This window comes from Lates calcarifer, linkage group LG11 (genome assembly GCF_001640805.2).
Source record: "Lates calcarifer isolate ASB-BC8 linkage group LG11, TLL_Latcal_v3, whole genome shotgun sequence".
In the NCBI taxonomy this organism is placed as follows: domain Eukaryota; kingdom Metazoa; phylum Chordata; class Actinopteri; family Centropomidae; genus Lates; species Lates calcarifer.
The window spans coordinates 15261574-15283261 of NC_066843.1; the positions used below are offsets into that span (position 1 = coordinate 15261574).

At 42.3% G+C, this 21688-nt stretch overlaps 2 protein-coding genes across 2 annotated transcripts in view; both read left to right on the forward strand.

The window, feature by feature from the left end:
• prkcbb (protein kinase C, beta b) overlaps positions 1–10692 on the forward strand; it is a 92010-nt gene extending 81318 nt beyond the window's left edge. The window contains exon 20 of the mRNA XM_018672867.2: positions 6182–10692. Within this exon, the coding sequence (XP_018528383.1) occupies positions 6182–6337 (156 nt within the window). The 3' untranslated portion in view covers positions 6338–10692. The remainder of the gene's footprint in view (positions 1–6181) is intronic.
• Positions 10693–16914: 6222 nt separating this feature from the next.
• Positions 16915–21688, forward strand: part of cacng3b (calcium channel, voltage-dependent, gamma subunit 3b) — a 28158-nt gene continuing 23384 nt past the window's right edge. The window contains exons 1-2 of the mRNA XM_018672868.2: positions 16915–17690; positions 17828–18772. Coding sequence (XP_018528384.1) covers positions 18556–18772 — 217 coding nt within the window. The 5' untranslated portion in view covers positions 16915–17690; positions 17828–18555. The remainder of the gene's footprint in view (positions 17691–17827; positions 18773–21688) is intronic.

A 21688-nucleotide genomic window follows, 5' to 3' on the forward strand; every position in this document is an offset into this window, starting at 1 on the left:
ATGGTAAAAGAGAACAAGGTCGGGATAGAGGGAGAGAGTGAAAAAAAGGTGGTGAGGAGAGTGATATAGAGTGACAGTTGGGGGGGGCTTTGTGAGCAAATGTGAGAGAGAAAGGGAAACAGATGAAAGAGAAGAAGAGGAAAGTGATTCAACAACAGAGGGAGGCGAGGAGGAGAGAGACAGAGGTAGTAAGAGGGGACGGCGGTGAAGAGGGAGGGAGGGGACGAGGAGGCAAAGCGAGGCTCTGTGAAGCGAGGCAGGCGGCTACGACAGGCTGTGCATATTTCATGGCTGCCACTTATCATAAGAGCCTTTCCCTGATGGGGGAGCGTAGGTCTGATGACTTCAAGGAAATAACATGCAGAACACGGCCTACATATACACAGCCCTGCTGAGCTACTCAGCCGCTTCACACCGCCTCTAAAGCTGCTCGCAATCAGCTGTAGTCGAGCCACTGCTTCTGCTGCTGCTGCTCTGACTAGCTGCCAGTTAATAGGGGTTACTGTATCTAGCACCATTTACTACCTCGGTACAATATAATGTTTACAAGAATGGACACAGACTGCACGTAGTGGCTGTGAACTGTGTCTGAGCTGTGGCACAATGCGATGGCAAACAAAGTCAACAATGCACCAATTACCCAGTGGGAATGTGAAAGCAGGAATGTGATGATAGATCTGGTTAAGGTTCAGATTCAATGGATGTGAAGAGAGAAGCAATGGCAGTGAGGCATGAAGTTAGTCAAACATGTTGAAGTGACCTTTAAGTTTTTTACATTTGGGTGGAAACTCAAGGCATAAGACCATAAGAGCACGCCTGATATCCCACAAGGAATTCTGATGTAACACCTGGCTTAGATGGTTTTTAGTCGGAATATGAAAAAAATGATTTACCATCATCAAGGGCATGCACATTAGAAACAACTTACAAATGACATTTGAGGGACTGACTGTCGACGTGTCGGTTAGCGAGGGGCCACTGTTTGCACCAGAATCGTTTTAAATTAAATAGCTTATAATTTACAACATGTAGTTGTAAAGCTTAACAGCACTTGCAGTTAACCTTGATTTATACAAGCACATTTATCATATATGTGCACTGGCATTAAAGAACTCTGGATCAGTCAGCAGTCTTTGGCACTATGACCGTTTTTGATACATGTTTACAACACTGTCCAGCACTTCATTTTTTATCACAGTGTAATACCTCCACATGAACAGATGTAATGTGGTTTTCTAATCAAGATGCTGCACTTTTTATACTCAGAAAGTTAAAAAAGTGCTTTCCTTTCGGTTGTTTCCTGTGGCCCTACAGGAATAGCACAACATGTAAAGTTTTCTCGCTGATAATTCGATGAGAAAATCCAGACCTGTCTTATATCTGAAGCTGAATATAGAAGTACCTTTTAGCAGTTACAGGCCACTGCTTTTAACTTCAACTTGTAGCTGCTTGATATTTTAATGTTGAAAAAGAATGGTTTCCTGTTGCCTTGCAGCCCACAACCTGAACACACCCAATAGCTTTGAAAGCATTCACCACTTCTATGTTAACTGTATACTGACATTGTAGTGCAGCTGTATTTTATGCAAATTTATTGTAACAGCAATTCAGACTCCTGTGTAACAGTAAGTTCCAGCACATAAGCTGTATAAAGTTTGTATTGGAGTGGATGTAATAGCCAGTGTACACAGTAAGCCGCAGCAGTGCTGGAGTGTGTGTGATAATTAATTCCAAATGTTGCGGCCCCCAAATTAAAGCCAGTGGCTTCAGCACAAAGCAGCCTGCGCTTATCAGCCCAAAACAGGTCAGCGTTCGATACCGCCTTTCATTCACCCTCCTCTCCTCATCACCTCCCCTTTCCTCTGTGCCTCCCACTCTCCACATCCTCTGCTCACATCAGCTCGTCTCCCGCTAATCCTCTCGTTACTGAAAAGAGATGGGGTGAGAGAGGGAGAGGCTAAATTAAAGACTCAGAGTCATGTTTCTCTATTAAAACCCCTGCCTCTGGAACACAGCAATGTGAAAAATGTGATGTGTGTTTGCCCTGATGCTACTGTAAATTCTGAGCGTCTGATCTATACCAAGGCCCACTGATATTTATCTCATTCTCTGTCCTTTACTGCATCTCTTTCTATCTTTTTTTCTCTCCATATCTCTGTCTCTCTGCCTCACAGCATTAATTGCAATTGAAGCGTGCTGAGATGGAACACATTATGAGCTGGCCTACATGGCTAGCAGCTGTGTGTGTGTCTGCGTGTGTGTGTGTGTGTGTGTGTGTGTGTGTGTGTGAATGACCTTATATGTGCCTGTTTGGTAAATAATTGTGTGCATGGTCTTTGGCAGTGTACACAGTGGATTTCCAAAGTATGTTAAACTGTCTTAACTGCAAGAGCCCTCACTTTATCATAAGCTGAATGACAATTAGTTTGACAGTATATCAAGCAGCAACAAAGATAACTGACATATACTATATGTGTGAAATTTCATAGAATATCTCTTCAGGATTTCATCATCAAAGCATATACTGTTACACTATGCTACACCTATAGATACTTCCATGGTAAAGCCATTCAGATGATTTTAATTGAATGTTTGCTGACTACGTTCTTATTTAAAGGTACTATACGTACATTTTTCCTGTCACTACATAGCCAATGTTAGCATCAACAGCTGTTTACTTTCTAAGAACTTCAGCCATCGTTATGTTTACAAGAGGTTAGAATACACCCTCAGGACAGCACTACTTCATCCTGATGTTCCTTGGCCTCAGAAGTAACTCTCAGTGTACTACTGTATTGTAGGTACAACAGCTGTCTATGTAGGTCATAAGCTATTTAGTTGGACATGCTAATGACTGCAGCCAACAGCGACAGATACACACAATGTTAAATCCATTCCCTCAGTCAGTGACCTCACTTAATCATAACATAGCTCCACCCACCTTAAAGCTCAGCACTAATCAGCCAGATTAAAAACACCTGTGTGGCTGTGCAGAGCCTTTAAAAAATAACCAAACACTAAGTGCAACTCCATCATTTTATGCACAGGCGTATTTGGTGTCTTTGGAAACACTGGTACCTCCACTAAATTACAGGTATGTGGATTTTGCAGATGTTGATGCACAGCAGGAGTCTGTACTGACTGTGGATGGAAGGGGTTAAATAAAGCTAAAACTCAAACTGATACAACTACATTTAATGTTAAACGTGAATGACACCGCATCAAGTGTTGTAACAACCAGGAGTGCAGGCCTCCCCTGAGAGGAGGCACTCTAGCGGATATCATGCCCAGGAACGTGAGGTGGATCTGGGCCAGCTGTGGCAGGTGTGTACCTGTGGATGGAGGGAGCTCCTCTCAGGCCGTGGGAGAGTTGGCAGAAGGTAGGAGATGCGACATTTGTTTATGGTTTCTGTGATCTTCAGAGCTCTCCTGTCCCTCGCTGTCTCTCTCGTTGGTGTTTCTGATCTCACCCCGTCCTCCTTGCTCATGTGTTGAAACAGTTGAAACAGGAATTCTTGTGATGTACAAGCTTGCAATCAACTATCTACGGTCCACTTTACTGGATTCTCCTCCTCTTTAATCCTGTCTCTTCCTCTCTTCACCTCTTTTCTTCCTCTTCCTCTTCCTCATGCTGTGAGTTGAACTGTGGCTTCAGCTATTCGTGTTTTCCAGTACATGGTGTTAAGATGCTCAGACTCTTTACTTTGTGAATGTATTTGGTAAATCTCTGGCTTCCCTCACTGTCTTTTTACATAAAATATTTATGGTTGTGGATTTTCTGAGATCGACCCTTGTGTGGATTTCTCTGTGGCCTCTGCTTGCTTAGTGATGTGAATATTTATGTGGCCAGCTACCCACTGTCCCTCTCTGCTGCTCTCTTTATCTCTGTAGTTCATCTGTGGTTTTCTGAAATTATGTCTTATCAGTAACCTTATTTTTAGTGGCTTATATTAATGCATATTTGTATGTGTGTTAGTAGTACTTCTCATTTGAAATTTGGTAACTTCAGCTGCTATATGAATACCTAAGGGATCGATTCTAGCAGGTACACTAGTCCAGTGCTTGCATGCTATTGTCATGACGTGGGTCAAACAAACAGACCAGCAATCCAAGAACAGTAATTTGAAATTGAAAAATGTGCAGGTTTTATTTTTAACAATTCAATCATCTATCCAACATTTAATGATCCCATGCATTAAGAACTTTTTGTATCTTTTTGCAAGTTCACCTGAGTGTGTGTTTGCCCCTCCACACATCACAGAATATGCTTCAAGATGTAGAGAGGCAAAACAAAAAGGAGGAGAAAATGCAAAATGCCGCTACCCAGAGTCCCTCAAAGTAAGAAATAAATACAGTAAATAAATGCTAAAAGGGCAGAAAGTTTGTACTTTAATTGTTACTTCTTAAATCTTATTTTCAGCTGCATGTTTGGCAAAGTGTTATTTATCTATTTATTTTATTATTTAAAGTAATAACTCAAAAGGGAGAAGTAAGGCAGAGAGATTCAAAAATACAAATATTAAAAAAAAAAAAATACAATTCTGCAACAACACATCTATCAGTAATGATACAAAATGATGATGATGATTAATAAGTGTCTAAGGTTAGGTATATGTGGTGCAGGGACACAGCCCTGGAAACAGAGCACATAAATTAAAAAACATGCAGAGCAGGTGAAAGGGTAGACTGCAGTAATTACATTCAAATATGAATAGCACCACTTTATACCTCTGTGTAATTGTATTAATTAATTCTTAATTTTTCCTCAAAACAGCATCTGTTTTAGAGCATCTTAAAGTAAACAAGCTGGACTATATTTGCTCTGTGTGTGTGTGTGTGTGTGTGTGCGTGTGTGCGTGTGGTGTGCGTGTGTGTGAATATCATCCTCCCTTTGGTGTTTGCTCTCATGCATGTATATAGCATGGGTAGCCCAAGTCAAATCCCCTCTGAGTGTGTTAGTGTGTGTGCGCGTGTATGCGTGTGTGAATCAAATGGCAGCCGCTCCCTTTTACTGCATCTAACTTGCCCCTCCCCCACTTGCTAACATACACTCCTCCATCTTTAACACCCCACTCGCTCTTTTCTTTCCTCTATCCATACACCAGCTGAGCCAAGCAGTGCATTAACAATGCCCTGCTCCAGAGAAACCCTCCACTACTACCACTACTACTACTACTACTACTACCACTACTACTACCACTACACACAGACACACACACAGATTTCCTCACCTCCTACACAAAGTCACAGTTGCTGTTGCCTGTACAGTCTCTCAAGTCTGTCTCTTTCCTCTGATTTACAGTACATGTCATTTAGCATCTCTCATCATCCCTCCGTCTCAGTGTTCACTCTCATCTGCACTTGCTTATTCTCCCACTGTATCCTAAGATATATTTAATGTATATGTAATATATTTTTGTTATGTTTTTCCTCTGATTTAAGATCCTCTAGCATGGGTTGCCTGCTGCTTCTTGGTACTTCTTGGCACTTTTGCTGCACTTTATTCCTTCTCTGGGAACAAGAGATTTCTGACTCTCTCTCTTTCTCTTTCTGTCTTTCCCCTCATTTGCCATTATTCTTGCAGGTTCTACTTGTGGCATGTTAACATGAGCACATCATTATCACATGAAGTTTGAGACTTCTACAAATGGTGTAAACAAATTGCAGCAAAGACGAGGGTTCTTTCTCTGTAACACATGTAGACAGAATACACCACTGTCCTATTTTACAATGTTGAAACTCCATATTCATCAGGTCCAGGCTACTTTACCAACATCTTCTTTTGTCTGGTGAAAGTGTGTCTTCAGTAGCTGTCACAGAGGACAAGGAAAGGCTCATTCACATTTCTGCAACTCACAGCTTCGGTAATATGAGGATAGTGTAAAAAAATGGCTGTGGCTGGTGATACCTAACTGGTGACATTGACCAAAAACAATGTCAACTCTTTAACAGGCAGTTTTCTTAAAGGGATAATAGTTCTTGGCAACTGTCTAAATTAAGACGGCTTGTATGTCTATGCTGCTGATAGTTTACTAAAAGGTATCAAACAGTAACGCTTTCTCTTCTCCTCATTTCCAAACCATCCCATTTTTCTCCAATCATGTTTATCTTTCCTCCATCTCCACAATCCTCCCTCCCATTATATCCTCTCTCCCTCATAATCTCCAAACTCCACCTGCAGAGGAACCGTCGGGACACCTGCAACTTTGACAAGGAGTTCACCAAGATGCCCGTTGACTTGACACCAACAGACAAGCTCGTCATCATGAACCTGGACCAGGACGAGTTCCTCGGCTTCTCCTACACCAACCCTGAATACGTGGCTCCTGCAATTTAAAACACACACACCGGATCACACACTGATGGACTGGTAGAAAAGTAGGTTTCAGAGCAGATGGGAAAGGCACTAAAATGACAACTATTTTCTGTGTGTTCTCACTAAACGTCTGCATTCCTTTTAGGCCACATCAAGGGCCAGTCCAATACTTCAGCACACAAAAGGTATCATAACACTAAACTTGCACAAAATACGGGATACCAAAGATTTTGAAGTATTGTGTCAAAAATGTTCTAGTTGTCAAATGTATACAGGGTGAAAGCCTTTCTGTGACATGATAGATTTATGGGGAAAATATAAATTTCATAAGGCATTTTATTCAGTTAGCTGCACAGTTTACAGCATTGGGCACAAATCTTTTACTATTCTCAGTATTCTTAAATGAAGTTTTATGATACAGTCTCACAACCCTGTCTCTTAGAAATGAGCAAATACATTTTATAGGAAACATAGTCACAGGCTTCATTACATTCAGAGTCAAGGTTTGTCTTGTTTTTTGTTTTTTTTTGTGAATGAATGAAATGCTACATTTATTAACAGCAGCAGAAACACCAGGAGATGCACATGACTGTCACACCAGAGACTGGGATTCACATCCACTGACCTGTCTGTGGTTAAGTTTAGGAAACAAAAGCACTGTGGTTAAGGTGAGGGAAAGACTGTGACTTTGTTAAATGTAAATAAACATGTTGTGTCTCAAGTCACTGTTAAAACAGACCACAACCTTTCCCTTAAAATTAACCAAGTGCCTCGAGTGCCTAAATATAACCATAAAAATATTTAATGGTATTGTTACCACAATCAGATAAGCTATTTAGATAGATAGATAGATAGATAGATAGATAGATAGATAGATAGATAGATAGATAGATAGATAGATAGATATTATATTCACTTTTTTGCAAAATATGTAAATTAACAGCATATCCTCAATACTAATTAATAGAATCTGGTTGCAGTTATATTTCCTATAAAACATATTTGCTGTTGCAGTTTAGTCGCATGTAAACAGTAATTTCTAGGTGACAGGTTTGTTTCTCTGGTGTTTCTCATTCTGTTTAATTGCATTTTTTGTGACAATTCAAACCAAGCCACATAATTTCCAAGAACCCTGTAAGAAAAGTAACAAAACAGTGGGACGTTTGACAAAAACAAATGGAAATGGAGACAAACAGTCTCAGTCCTTGGAGTGTGATTTGTCTGGTGCAGTTAAAATGGCTTCCACTGAAGAATAATGTTGAAAGGATCATTATCTAAATATGTGCAAGTCCACTTTTTTTCTAATATGGCTCATTTTGATTATTATTATTTATTATTGATATGATAATGTTAAGTTTTAAGAGGACATGGGGAGCAAAGAGTGCAAAACAAACAGAAAATGTGCACTAAACGTTTTGATCATGTACTGATTCAATTGAAAAGGCTTTATTTTTGTTAGCATGTCACAATGTTAGCTGTTCTATATATTCTAATCTTGTTACTGCCATGACATTGTAAAACTGTATAGGAGTAAGAAATAATAACTTCCTGAAGCTGCAAACTGCATCTGCAACTGTAGTAACAGTGGTAAATAAGGCAGCCATCTTTGTGATGGAGACAGAGACCTGAGTATGCAGGCTTAACATGCACCATGAGGAGCACTGCCAACCAGTTAAATGTGTGTGTCTTGACCATTGTTGCCTGTTTCAACCAGCCTGTACACTGTCATGAGTTTCACCATGGAAGTGCTGACACACGCTCAGACTGAGTGTCCCACACTGGGCCGTCACAGAGGAATATGCCTAACGAGCAAACTTCACAGCCTGTCAAACCTCTGTCCTTCTTTTTCTTCTTTTGGCTCTCGCCTTCTCTTTTCTCCCATCCCCTCGTCCTGCTGTTGTCTTTCCTTTTTATTTTTTTGTTTTGGCTCTAATCCCTGCTTCTGACAAGGTTTCACTGGGAGCCTAGTATGAGGCTGTGTCACAGGGTTGGCAATGCGGCAGTCACCAGTGGAGCACGCACACATACACACATGCAGATGTGCACACAGTGAATGAGGACCTGCTCTGACAACCCCCAAGTGAGCGATTTCACAAACAGCAATAATAAGAACAGCAATGCTGCTTCTCTCAATTCTTTATTTTGCACCTCCTCCCCCTAATCCATCTGGGTATGTGTATTAGTGCTGTGCTTATGTGCATAAATGTGCATGTATTGACAAACGTCCATATGTTAGAATATATGTACAACCGTGTGTGTGTGTGGTGTGTAAGGTTTCACTGGATAAAGCCAATTATTTCAAATTCAGCTCAAATTCAACAAATCTGCCTTCCAGCTTCAAACCACATTACATTGGCTATAATGCCAGCTAGCTCCATGTGCTGTACACACACACACTCACACATGCACACACACACACACACACTCTCACACCACCACACAGCAATACAGTCCAATCCATGACTGAGGGTTGGAATTATTAGGTGAAGCGTAACAAGGCGGACAATGACTGTGAAATGTTTGCTCCTGGAGGCACACAAGACATATACTGTAGGTCCATTACACAGGCCTAGATTTTTTCCCCTCCTTTAATCTGCACAAACAGAACCTTCATGCATACTATATGCAGTACATATGCATATACTGTACATATTTATAAATAAGCAAACACAAACACACAAAACAGACAACCTTTTGGGAAATTTCAGTGAATCTCATTCTGCAGTCCTTTTTTTTTTTTAAAGATATTGTATAATGTAAAAATGAATGTAAATTATATGAAGAAGTATGATTTGTTTTGGCCTTTCTCAAGCACTGAGTTGTATTTTGTTTGGGTCAAGAGTGTAAATATCTCCTAATGTTAATTATGGCTACTCTTAACATCTGCTGTTGGGAATTGTAGACCCTGAAGCTTTCAATAGCACTCAACAGCTGCGTCTACCTGTGTGTCTGTGTGTGTGTGCGTGTGTGTGTGCAAATGAATGGGTGTGTAACTGTACATGCATGTACTGTAATTCAGATATGTTAAGTACTGTGAAATTTAATATAAGTCTTTCTTTAAACCTTATAAGAAATTTCTCTATTCTGGCAAAGACAGAAGCTAACAGCACTGACCTGAGAGAGCTAACAGGAAATGAACATTGACACACATCAACAGTAACACACACATCTCTCCATGTGAAGTTCCCTCCTCAGTGTTTTAAGAACCAGTAACATAATCATCAACCAGTGTATGGTTATGTTTGGTATTTAAAATTCCAGATCAGGACTATAAGGAATTATACTACTATGCATGCATGTGATGATCTCTCTCTTTCTCTTTCATATCTTGTTCCATATGATATGGATTTATCCTATATTAAGTGTTGATGGACCAGTGTGTGATAATTACTTACATTAATAGGGTTTATGATAAAAGTATGTCTCATGTCAGTGTTACCTATTTATGGAATATTATACAAAGGCCATGTTCTGCTTCATTTGTACAAATATAAATATTTTTTGAGTCTATAGGGGCAAGAGTCTTCCATTTCCATAGCTGCATTTATACACAGAGAAATTGATGTGTTTAAGGGTAAAAAAAATATATATATATATGAGTTGCAATAGAAAACATGAAAATAGAGCAGAAAACTGAACTGTAATGACATTCTACATGAAAAAATACCTGTTTAAGCCTTCACCATTCACACAGTTTTACAGGTTCTGCAGGGTGGAACATATTAGCCTACAAGTGGACCAACCCTTAAGTAGCGTCCTCCTTCCTTCCCTCCTTTCTCTCTGTCCGACCTTTTCTTTGATCTAGCCTTTCCGTCTGTCATTTTATTTTTTCCTCTGACCTTTCCCTCTCCTTCCTCCTCTCCCACTCAGCTTCCTCATTGTCTTTTTCTTTCCTCATTTTCTTTACTCTTGACCTTTACCCCATCTCAATAGGCTTTTTTTTGGCTCTTCTCTTCTCTTCTCTTCTCTTCTCTTCTCTCCCTTTCCCCTACACTATTATTTTGTCAATTCTTTCCTTCTTTATTTTATCAAAAGTCATCGTCATACTTTTTTAAACTTCTCACTTCTTCTAATCTTTCCTTTATCACTCTACTTGACACTAAATTTGAAATCTCATGAGCTGTTACTGCAGGTACAACTCAAAATTAGTTGGCTGCCTTCAGTTTATTTCTGCTTTGAATTTCTGCCAGGCTTACGTGCAAAACAACAAGTAGTTTAACTGTAATCAGAGGCTAATTTACACTTTTTACGTGCAGAGATCAGTAACAGTACTGCAAATGAAGAGTAAGAATGTGTTTTGTGAGATAGTTTATTAATAAGAAAATGTGTATTGTGATGTTTTCAATTGTAGAATAATAAATTATGCTGAAAGATCACATATTGCCTCGTTTCCAGTCCAATGTGCTTTTGAAATTATTAATGTGGATGCTGTTGGTCTTTCTTGTGTTGAATGTACAACTTTAATGCACTTTGGGCTGCACCAGTTTTTTGCTAATTCATCAATATGGATACACAGTTAGTAGTATTTTAGTAGTAGCATTCCAGCAGTTTCCAGAGGGAGAAAATTATTACACCGACCCAACCAACAGTATATACCTGACAAATAGTAGGAATAAACATTTAGTAAAAGCTAATCTCTATTTAATTTAGTTTGTGTGGAAAAAGCCACTTTAATTAAATTTAGTGACGTGTAAATCTGCACTTAATAAACTCATACTGTACGTTACAGCTGTGCTAACCAGCTCCTGTTCCATTATTTGTTGATTTTCAGGCCAACATTCATTAAAACCACACTTAAACATTTTTCAGCACTAAAAAAATAATAACATTATCAAACCACAGCAATTCCAGATTATAACATTTTCCTTTAGAGGTAGCCTGTGTATGAGACACAGTTTAATTTGTTTGTGTGCTATTTGCCGGAACACAGATTACTGAGGCTCCTGCTGATGATATGTTGTACATTGGACATGTTTGACAGTCCGTGTCGAAGAAATCTTTATCATTATGCATACTTTGAATTGGCAGGCCGCCCTCACTCTTATGTTTTACATTTACACACTGAAACAGACTGTATGTGTACATCCCATATGGTCATACTTGGCTTCATGTGCTTCTGCGATAATAATAATAATCAGACTTTTCATAATGACAGCATCAATATTATCTTTGGCCAAAGAGAGCATGCTATCACTTGGAGGGAAACAGGGAGTGAGGTGAAATTTAAACCAAATATGAGGATGGAAAAAGAAAGAGAAAGACATATGATAGGAAAAGAAACGGGAGATGGAGAACAGATAGGAACACAGCAGGTTGCTAATATACTTCTGTACTCGCCTACACACTTGGCGTATACACACAGTGCTACAGTACAACACACTGACACACATTAGTTCCATATGAGAATACACATAGAGAACTGCAAAAACAAACATTATGTGCTGTCTTGACAAACAGTTACCTTCCCTGAAGACAATGACATTTTCACGCATGCACACACACGCATGCACGCTTGCACACACGCGCACACACACACACACACTCCATACTGCTTAGAAACTGTTCTCCACACATCCTGGTGTCAAAATTGATGAAAGCAGCTGATCTGATTGATCATTATTGAAACTCCTCCTCAAAGCTTCAAATACTTATTAGTCACTTCCACGTGCACTTGTGCTTGAAGTTCAGGCTTGTGTCCAGTTTGATGAAATTAGAGCTTTTTCTGTAGTTCAAACAACATCTCAATTTACCTCTGACCAAAAGTTCTTTAATTTTAGATGTAATATTATGCAGCTACTATTCATAGCCAGCCACTGGGCACATAATAAATAGAAAATTTACCTTTTGCTAAGCCCCGCCCCCTCACTTACTGTTTCTGTGCCAGTCAAGATGTCCATTCTGACACATGTAGTTTATTGTGGTAATATAAGTCAAAATTAGTCATTTTTGATGTCATCAGAATTAGCTAGCTGGCTAATTAAGCTAATGTTAGCATCTTGCAGTGGTTGAAAACTGTGCATTTGGCTGGTTTTCTTTCCAGCTAATTTGTTTTAGAGACAAGAGCCATGTAAAAGGGTATTGATTTTGTGTTGATATTGTGCTCAAAGTCAAATGCTAAAGCTACATGTCACATATTTCAGGTAACTGGCTGGAGTGTAAACTTCCCCAAATTCAATATTGAGCAAGATAGAGCTGGTAACTTTACCTAACTACTCAGGACCAGTAGCAAGATCATGTTCTACACACACATCAGACAAAATAACGTATGAAATGCTCCTTGGCCTTGACAGTGATGCTCCATTACTGCCTTTTTTGGTTTTGGAACAGCTAACACGTGATGTACCTGCTACGAATGGGTAACCTCTGTCAGGGGTGTGGTTTGGCAAATAGTTTGTTAGATGTCTTACCAGTGGTTTCCATGTTTATGGGGCATCACAGTGATTCTTTGGTAAGCTAGCTATAGCAAAGAAGCTGGCTGCAGCTGCAGATGGGAAAAGAGGATGGAGGGAAGAGAGGGGCTGAAGTGAACGACAGCAGGGCACTGCAGCACACTGGAGAGAGAGATGAAAAAGGGAAACTGACAAAAGAAAAAGAATCTCTTATTTATTTCATTCAGTGGATCTTAAAAACGCTCAAGAGGGGAGCATGACGGAGGAGCTTATTGGATTTATTTCACACTCTCTCTCTCTCTCTCTCTCTCTCTCTCTCTCTCATGCAGCCCTACATACATTTTCATTAGGCAAACATATTAGACACACTTTCACACTATCAGACATGTGCCTTCACAATTAAGATACATCTGTGTGTGTGTGTGTGTGTGTGTGTGTGTGTGTGTGTGTCCCCTTCTTTCACTCTCTACTTCCTCTCCCTCTTAATCAATCAATCTCACTGTCAATCAGTGTCTAACACACACACACACACACACACACACACACACACACATCCTTACAAACATTTTCATTATGCATACATATTAGAGATTCTTTCACGTGATCACTGACTTCATGTCTCCCTCAAAGTGTCCGCTCGTACACATTATGGCTCTGCGAATACACATTATTACTTCACTACCACTGTTCTGACAATACACACAGATCACGTCTACACGCTGTCCATCTTCATTTGTCTGGTCTTCCAGCTACAGCCATTTGTTTGGAATAAACACTGAAAAAGAACTGGGTAGAGATTACCCCCATGGTAGATAGAGCACCACCTACAGAAGCATAAACGTCAACTTTTTTTTTCTTTTTTTTTAATTTGATGTAATTTTCCTGGCCAGAAAGAATCTGTTTTCTGTTGCCATATGAGACAACATTCATCTAAATGATTCTCTCCTCCAACAAATACACAGACACTCACACTTCTTTATCGAAGTTTGTTCCCTGGGGCTGTGTCTTTGGAGGTCTAAGTCATAAATCAGAGTTTTGACATATTAGCATCACGCCAGAATCATGCCACATCACCATATGTCCTCTCTCTGGCCTGGAGTCATTCCCATCTGGTAAAACACACACAAACACAGACACAAGTATAAACACACATGCACACACATACTGTGCACGGGCAAAGAAATGCATTGTAATATACACATACATATCGCGCATAGAGATACTAAAAAAACAGACATATAATGCAATCAGTTTTTAGAACAGGGCTGATTGATGTGTTTCAAGGGCCATGCATACGCAGACGTGTTTTTAATATTATATACACATCTATGTATGCATCTATATCTGCCCTCCTCTTACTGTCTGTGAACGTACCCAGCTCACTCTCTTTGCAGTGTATTTGTGCTGTTAGTCATCTTACACTTCCTCCTCCTCTCTCTTCCTCCAAACAGTTTATCTTTCACTCTATAATTTCTCTGTGGTTTTCAGTTTCCTCCAACTTCTTCCTCTTGTCTTGTCTCCTCCTCCTCCTCCTCCTCCCAGTCTCTGAGCACTGGCCAGAGGCGTGAGAAGGTTCCAGCTCACTGAGCAGAAACCCTGCAGTCCTCTTCCTCCTCCTCTCTTCAAGATCCACCCCCATCCTCCTCTCCTCTCGTCCTCCAGTTGTACTGCCAATAACTGAGAGGAGAGGAGAGGAGAGGAAAGGAGAGTGAGGATTGTGGAAAAAGAAAGAAAGGGCAAACACTGACACTAATAACTTAAAACAACATTTCCCATGGTGCTTTTCTCCACAGGGATCATTGAACCCTCTCAACCCTTGCTGCTTAGCAACACCAGGGCCATAAGATAAATGTTCATAAGACTTTTGATGGACATTTTTTTTAATGTTGCTGTCAAAAGTCTACACTAAATCACCTGTCAATGTTGCAGTGATGACTATTGGACCTGCATGTTCAGCATGTTCTGTCTGTGTTTAGTCATTGGGTCAGCCCTCCACTTTGGTTCAGAGTGTAATAACTCAACAACTGATGTCCATGAAAAAAAGGGAATGAATTCCCAAAAAAGTAAAGGCACACTGCTTCATCAAGGTACAACAGATAAAAACTTTTATCACAGCTACTTGATTATAAATGACAGCCGTGTCTCAGCAACTACTGGATAGATTGTCATGTAGTTTGCCACTGGTTCCTCACATATCTCCAGGGAGTGATTTGGCAACACAAATCAGTCTGATATAAACATATTTCCTTGGAGACATGTGGTACCCATGTATCACTGCCTTGCTTTGCCTTTCTCTCTTTCTTCTCTTCTACCCCATCCTTTCCTCTCCTCTCTCTTCCCTTCTTCTCCCCTCTTACCACCTCCTTCTATCATCCTCACCCTGTCTTCTTCTTCATTCTGTCCTCATCGCAGTTGTTGCCTCCATCAGTACCTCTCCCCCTTGATTTCCCCACTCCTCATCCTTTCCTTCCTTATCTCCCCATTCCTCTACTCTCCGTCCTACCACACTCTTGCTCACCTTTTCCTCCCCCTCTTTTTCCTCCCCCCTCTCCTCCTGTGCTGTCACTCCTCCTTCCTCCTCCCTCCTTTCTCCGCCTTCCCTCCCTCCTGTCTTTTACCAGAGGTGAAACGCTGTACTTCTCTTCCTGAAGTCATTTCTATGTTAATGAGTCTCCTTGTGAGATAACGCAAGCAGCAAGGGCCTCGGACACACACACACACACACACACACACACACACACACTGGCAGAGCAAGTGAGAAGGATGATAGGACCTGTCACTGCTCTTTCTGTTGATCTGTTCATGCATTTATTTATCTGTAATCCTTCTTCCTCCCTCTCTCTCTTCACTTTTCTCTCTCCCTGTTTGTTTTTGATGGCTTTAATTCCTCTGTTTCCTCCTCTGTTTATTTCACAGTATGAACAACTACCACTAATTCCATCGGCTAAACACCCAGCCACTCAGTTAGTCAGCTCCTCAGTCACTTAGTTAGTTAGTTAAGCACCGACCATACTGATGCCAACATAGAGACAATGCTGTAGTTGCAATACTATCATTTAACTGTCTTTTGTCACCTTGACTTAAAATGCACAGAAGTAAAGACGGAAAGAGAGAAGGGTGTGTGTTCATTCACACACAAACATGCTACCAGTAAATAAACACATCCAAATAACAATTAGAGAGAGGGAGATGTGTGCATTCATTCATCCCTGCAGTCCTGTCACCCAATCATTTGTATTGTTCTCCAGTGAAGAAGACGGGCTTCAGTTCATTGCTGCTTAAACAGGCAATACAATGAGCTTTAAAACAGTCAGATCTGTTCAGCCGCCTGTGGCACACACACACACACACACACATACACACACTCATAAACACTCATACACATGTGCATATGTGCACACATCTGCACATAAAAGAGTCACGTGAACATAGATATGAACACCTACAAACGCCTACGCCTACAGTAAGTTATATACGCACACACACACACACACACACACACGCATGTGCATACATATACACGGCTTACTCCAGTGTGTTAAGTGAACTGTGAAGCTCAAACCGTCCTGTGTGGAAGCCTCGCTGGAGTGGAATCATTAAAAACGGTCCGTGGCTCTTTAAGTGGCGTCTCTGCTTCTCTCCCGGGCGCGATTCTTCATGCATCGCTTGCCAATCGCCCCCACCACCACCACCACCACCCCACCCACCGCCCCCTCTCTCTTTTACTCTCTATTCTAACTAATCAGTGCGGTGCAGGGGCCACGTGGGAGTGGGTGGGCTACGCTTGGGATCCGCGCCTCGTACATTCAGCACCACGGACAGCTCTCCAGACGCGGCAGAACACTCTCGACGCACCAGCGGCAAACGGTGCGGCAACAGCACTGCCTGAAAACCGAAAGCTGCATCACTGATGTTAACACATCAGGAGCGAGTGGTTTATGAACATATCTAATGAACATCACTGTACAGCAGTTTTGTGTAGGTATAGTCTAATATCTAATTACACTGAGGTTATGAGTTTGGGAAATCTGCTCTGTGCAGAAATGCAGGTGTTTTGATACTGGTACTCTGCTCTGATAATGTTCCTACTAGAAGCAGTAGCCCTCCTGTAACTAAAACTCAACAGATTCTCCCCCCTCTGGACTGGAGCCCCTCGTGCTTTATACTGACGGCGTTGCGGCGGTGGGCGGGACATACTGCCGGATGACGGTACGTGATTAGCTCCCAGAGGCCGCTGTCACCCACGAGCCCAATCCGAGCCAAGCGGCGCGGCCTCGGGCGGAGTTTGAGGAGACGCGCGGTTAGTTTTAGTTTGTGTTGGTTGGACCGAGCGGAGGAGGAGGAGGAAGAAGAAGACGAAGAGGAGGAGGAAGAGGAGGAGGCGACGGCTGTCATTTTTTTTTTCATTTGCACCAACGGGCACGTTTCTCGGGAGCAAACCCAGGCGGGTGTAACTACCCCCCCTCCCATAGGGTCCATCATCAGGGCGTCTTATCGGCCGGTTGGTCCCGGCTGTGGTTGAACTTCGGCGGTGAGAGAGAGAGAGAGAGAGAGCGAACGCAGCTGTTTTGGAGGGGAAAATTGATTAAACCCGTCTTGGTCTCATTTTTGGTGCCTCTTTAAAAGCCCAACTTAAACGCCCGCGCTGGCGTGTCTCCCCACTGCAGATAATCGATGGCAAAACTGATTTTTTTATTAGCAAGCTCCGTGTTTGGACGAGTTTCTGTCGCTTATACTCTAGACACCGAGGAGGAGGAGAAAACATGTCAGTGAGTCAACAGCTGGAGTGGAAAACACACGACGAATCTCGGTCAGCGTCCGGTCTCTCTTCATAGCTGACGTATGGGCTTTATTCATTCATCCATTCATTCAGCAATTCAACAGGAAACCGAACCAAAAAAGCATTAATCCACTGTACCGCCTCATATCTTGGCGCTGCTGTAAGAGAGACAGAGGAGACTCTTCACCCGTAAGGAAATCCAGCGGTGAGTTAAGGGCGAGCCGCCTGAAGAGTGCTGTTTTATTAGAGACACACTGAAAATCTTCTCTCTTGACATATGCTGTATGGTTACACCGGTCAAGAAAACAAGCTAACCCTCCCTTTTTGTTGTTGTTTTTAAAGATGGAGTCCCCCCATGCAGACCTCGGCTGTTAATGGTTAACAGATTAATAAGGGAGCTGTTTTGGAAGAGCAGCGGCAGAAGTTGAGAAGAGAGGAGGGAAGGAAGGAAGGAAGAGAGGAGAGGAGAAAGGAGAGACGGGGGGGGGGAGAAACGGAGCAAAGAAGAACAGGAGGGAGAAGAAAAGATCTCGGTTTACTGGTGGATAACGCGGCTCTAACGCTGCTCACCCCGCTTTAACCCTGGGACAAATACACGGAATTAACTGAAGGAGGGAAGGAGAGGAAGCAGAATGTGGCATCGCCGTTACCCCTCCGCTCTGACTGACTGAGGGCAGTGTCGGGTAGTCGGGGACAACCGGTGGTCGTTAAACCCCCGGTGAGTGCGCGCGCGCGTGTGTATTGGGGTGGTGGTGGTGGTGGTGAAAACCGGTTTTTGATGCGCGAGAAAGTGACGTGCCGCCCTCCCACCTTCCCGCCCTTTGCCACGAGCCTCTTGTCAACTCAACGGACAAGGCAGCCAACTACTTCATTTTTAGCTCCATACCTCTAAAACCTCCACCTTTTTAACCTATTTCTGTTTTTTTTAAAACCCATTTTCTGTCTGTCTGTGCCTGTCTGTTGAACCCCTCACTTCGACTCTCCAAATCTCGCGGGATATAAAGGAAATAAAAGGCTGAATCTAAAAGAGAGAGGAGGAAAAAAGATTAAGACAAACAGGAGCCGCCTATATGAAGATGCTGATGTGTGACCGCGGCGTCCAGATGCTCGTGACGACGGTGGGCGCGTTCGCCGCCTTCAGCCTCATGACCATCGCCGTCGGTACCGACTACTGGCTGTACTCGCGCGGGGTCTGCCGCGTGAAGAGCAGCGGCGACAACGACACGAGCCGCAAGAACGAGGAGGTGATGACGCACTCCGGCCTCTGGCGAACCTGCTGTCTGGAAGGTACGTGATCAGTCTGACCGACTGACTGTCTGTCTCTCTCACACAGCTGTCTCTCTGCCTCCATGTATATGTGTGTGCGCGTGCACCACACGTCTCTGCGTGTTCCTGTAGCTGTCTGTGTTTCTCTGCCCGTCTTTTCCCAGTGTGTTTCCATGTGTGTGTTAGTCTTTCTCTGCCCCTGCCTCTTTCCACACACACACACACACACACACACATCTTGTCTGTCCTACTGTCCGCCTCTGTCTATCTAACACCAGAGGAGCTTTGGTGTGCCCAGTGTGTGTGCGTGTATGTGTGTCTGTGTATTTGCCTGCATGTGTGTGTGTGTGTGTGACAGCATCCCATAATCCCTGTAACTCAGTTCTTAAGAAGCTGTCCTTCCCTGAGTTCACTCTCACATCCCTTCCTCTGCCACAGAAAAGAATAAAATAGTGTTCTGCTCTTGTTTGGTTGTCATCGCGCTGCATAGCTGAAGGTACAAATAAAGCACTAACAGGCACAAACAGAGACAGCTGGCAGTGTTATTAACCAGGCAGCTGCACCACTAACAAGTACCTGGATCTGCACACTGTTGCTGGGACTCTTGCACGGAGCATTGTTAGGGATTTGTTCTTTTGAAGCCATCTTGTTGTCTCGCTGTTGGGAGCCAGAAAAGACAAAACTGGGCAGCGTGGTGTAACCTGGGTGGTGCTGGGATCAGGCGTCCATTTGGCAGCTACCACGGTTGAGAGAGACCTGTCGATTTATGCAAACACGCCAAATCACATCCTGATTTAAGCCATATTTCTCATCATGACAGACTTAATTTAAGATGCACAGCTGCCAGTGAGAACATTGAGAGTAATGTTTTGTGGGAAAACGTGTGTTGACTTCTAATTTCTGGAGAGAATTTTAGGTCTTTTTCACTTAAACCTGAGTACTCTACAGTCAGGTCCACTTGGCAGAAATGCAGTTTCTCCTGTAAGAATGTTTCACCAGTGCCAACTTTGTATCTTCTGCTGCCAATCAGAGGTATATTAATATCAGTTCTGTAGTGAGCTCAGTAGTCTAACCAAGTGTATTTAAGTGAGATGATAAAAAACCAAATAAGGTTAGATCTAACTCCAGTGGCTCTTGGCTTTAGAGACATATCCATCTGTCTGTAGCTCCATATGCCTTGACTACAGTGTTGGATCACCACTCTGAATCATGTTGCAATCTCATTTCCAGTTCTCAGTGGTATGAACATGTAGGGTGAAGGGGGCAGACTGGAGAGAGACCAAGAGAACCATAGATGGGGCATGGAGAGTTCGCAACACACTGTAGATGTGTGTTGTTTATATATGTGTGTCTGTGTAGATCATAGATTTGGGTCTGGGCTTTGACCTTGGCTGAATGTTGTCCTCCCTCTCTTTCCACCTTTTTTGTTGACCTCCCTGTGGAGTCTCAAATGAAACAGAGATGCAGATGCAGAGAATGTGGCAGGAGCTCAAATCATTTGTCTCCAATGTAGCGTTCCAGTCGAATCCAACAGAAACCTACACAAGTTTTCCTAAAGAAGGCTTTTTAGCAAATGTTTGTTGATATTTGGTCCATCTTTGTACTGTAAGTGTTAGAAATCGTTTTGTAGTGGTGTCCCATAGTTGTAGCTGTTGACACACAGCCATATATGTTTACTGTCTACTGCAAGGACAAGCAAGAAAAAATTGAAAACTCATAACTGGATTTGTTTTGAGGATAATGCAAGATTTGTGGTGTGTACCTGTTATGACATTAATTAATGCAACTTTGTGTCTATTGAAGATTCACATTTTTAGAAATGAGATTAGAAGACTGATATTAGTTTAATCTAATCTGTCATAACTCAAGCATTTAACACAAGACTAGAGGCAAGACTAGGGTGTACTCTCACTAGGCCCGGTTATCTTGTACTGTGCCCCGACCATGATGGGTTCCCCTCCCCACTCACCTGCCGGCCTGTTAGGGCATGGTTAGTGTTCACTCTAGATGCATTGTGTGTCCAAGTCCAACTGTACCATAGCCTACCACCTCTTCAAGTGGCCCCAGTACAGAGTGACCACACTGATCAAATGAACTGGACTTGGTCAAATGTACTTGGGCGCAGTACTGATCGCCTAATGTGAGTACATCTTGAGAGTCTACAGCCATGGTAATGACTCCGTCAGGCTGTATTTAGGCACAGCAGTGCTTTGAGCTCCAAAGCAGAGCTTTGTGCCTGATGAAAAGTCAGGGTTATTATCACCAAAGTTATTACATTTTAGCCCTGAGGGGGGCACAAATGTGAGTGCCAAGTTTTAATGGCAATCACTTCAATAGTTAGGGAGACATTTCACTCAAAGCCACAAATGTCAACCTTGTGGTGGCACTGGAGGGAAAGTCAGGGGCTCACCAAAGTCATTAGGTTACATCATATGGGAACCATTACTTTCATGGCACGCCATCAAATAGCTGTAGAGATATTTCAGTCTGGACCAAAGTGGTGTACCAGCTGATGTTGCCACCACCAGAGCCACACAGCTAGCTAACAAAAAACACTGTCATTTAACAAGCACTTTACTGACCACAACAGTTGGACCCACTGACCACCAGCACCTGTTGCTCTGTGTCATAGCTCTTAGCAAAACCCAGGTGGATCTTGGGTGTATTTCTGGCTTGCACGCTAATTAATATGACAAAACTTCTTGTGTGACAGTTTTGTAACTATTTGAAGGCATACTTTACTTCTTTGGCGAGAAGTTTTTTGCCCCATTCTTTGTGCTAAGCTAGGCCAAACATGCTGCTGAACACACCGAGATGAAACCAGTCCTCTTATCAAGCTCCTTTTAAGAGGACAAACAAGCGTCGTCCCAAAAATGTAGTTTTCTAGTCCTGTGCTTCATTATGACTTGTCACCTAATTTACAAAATTATTTGACTT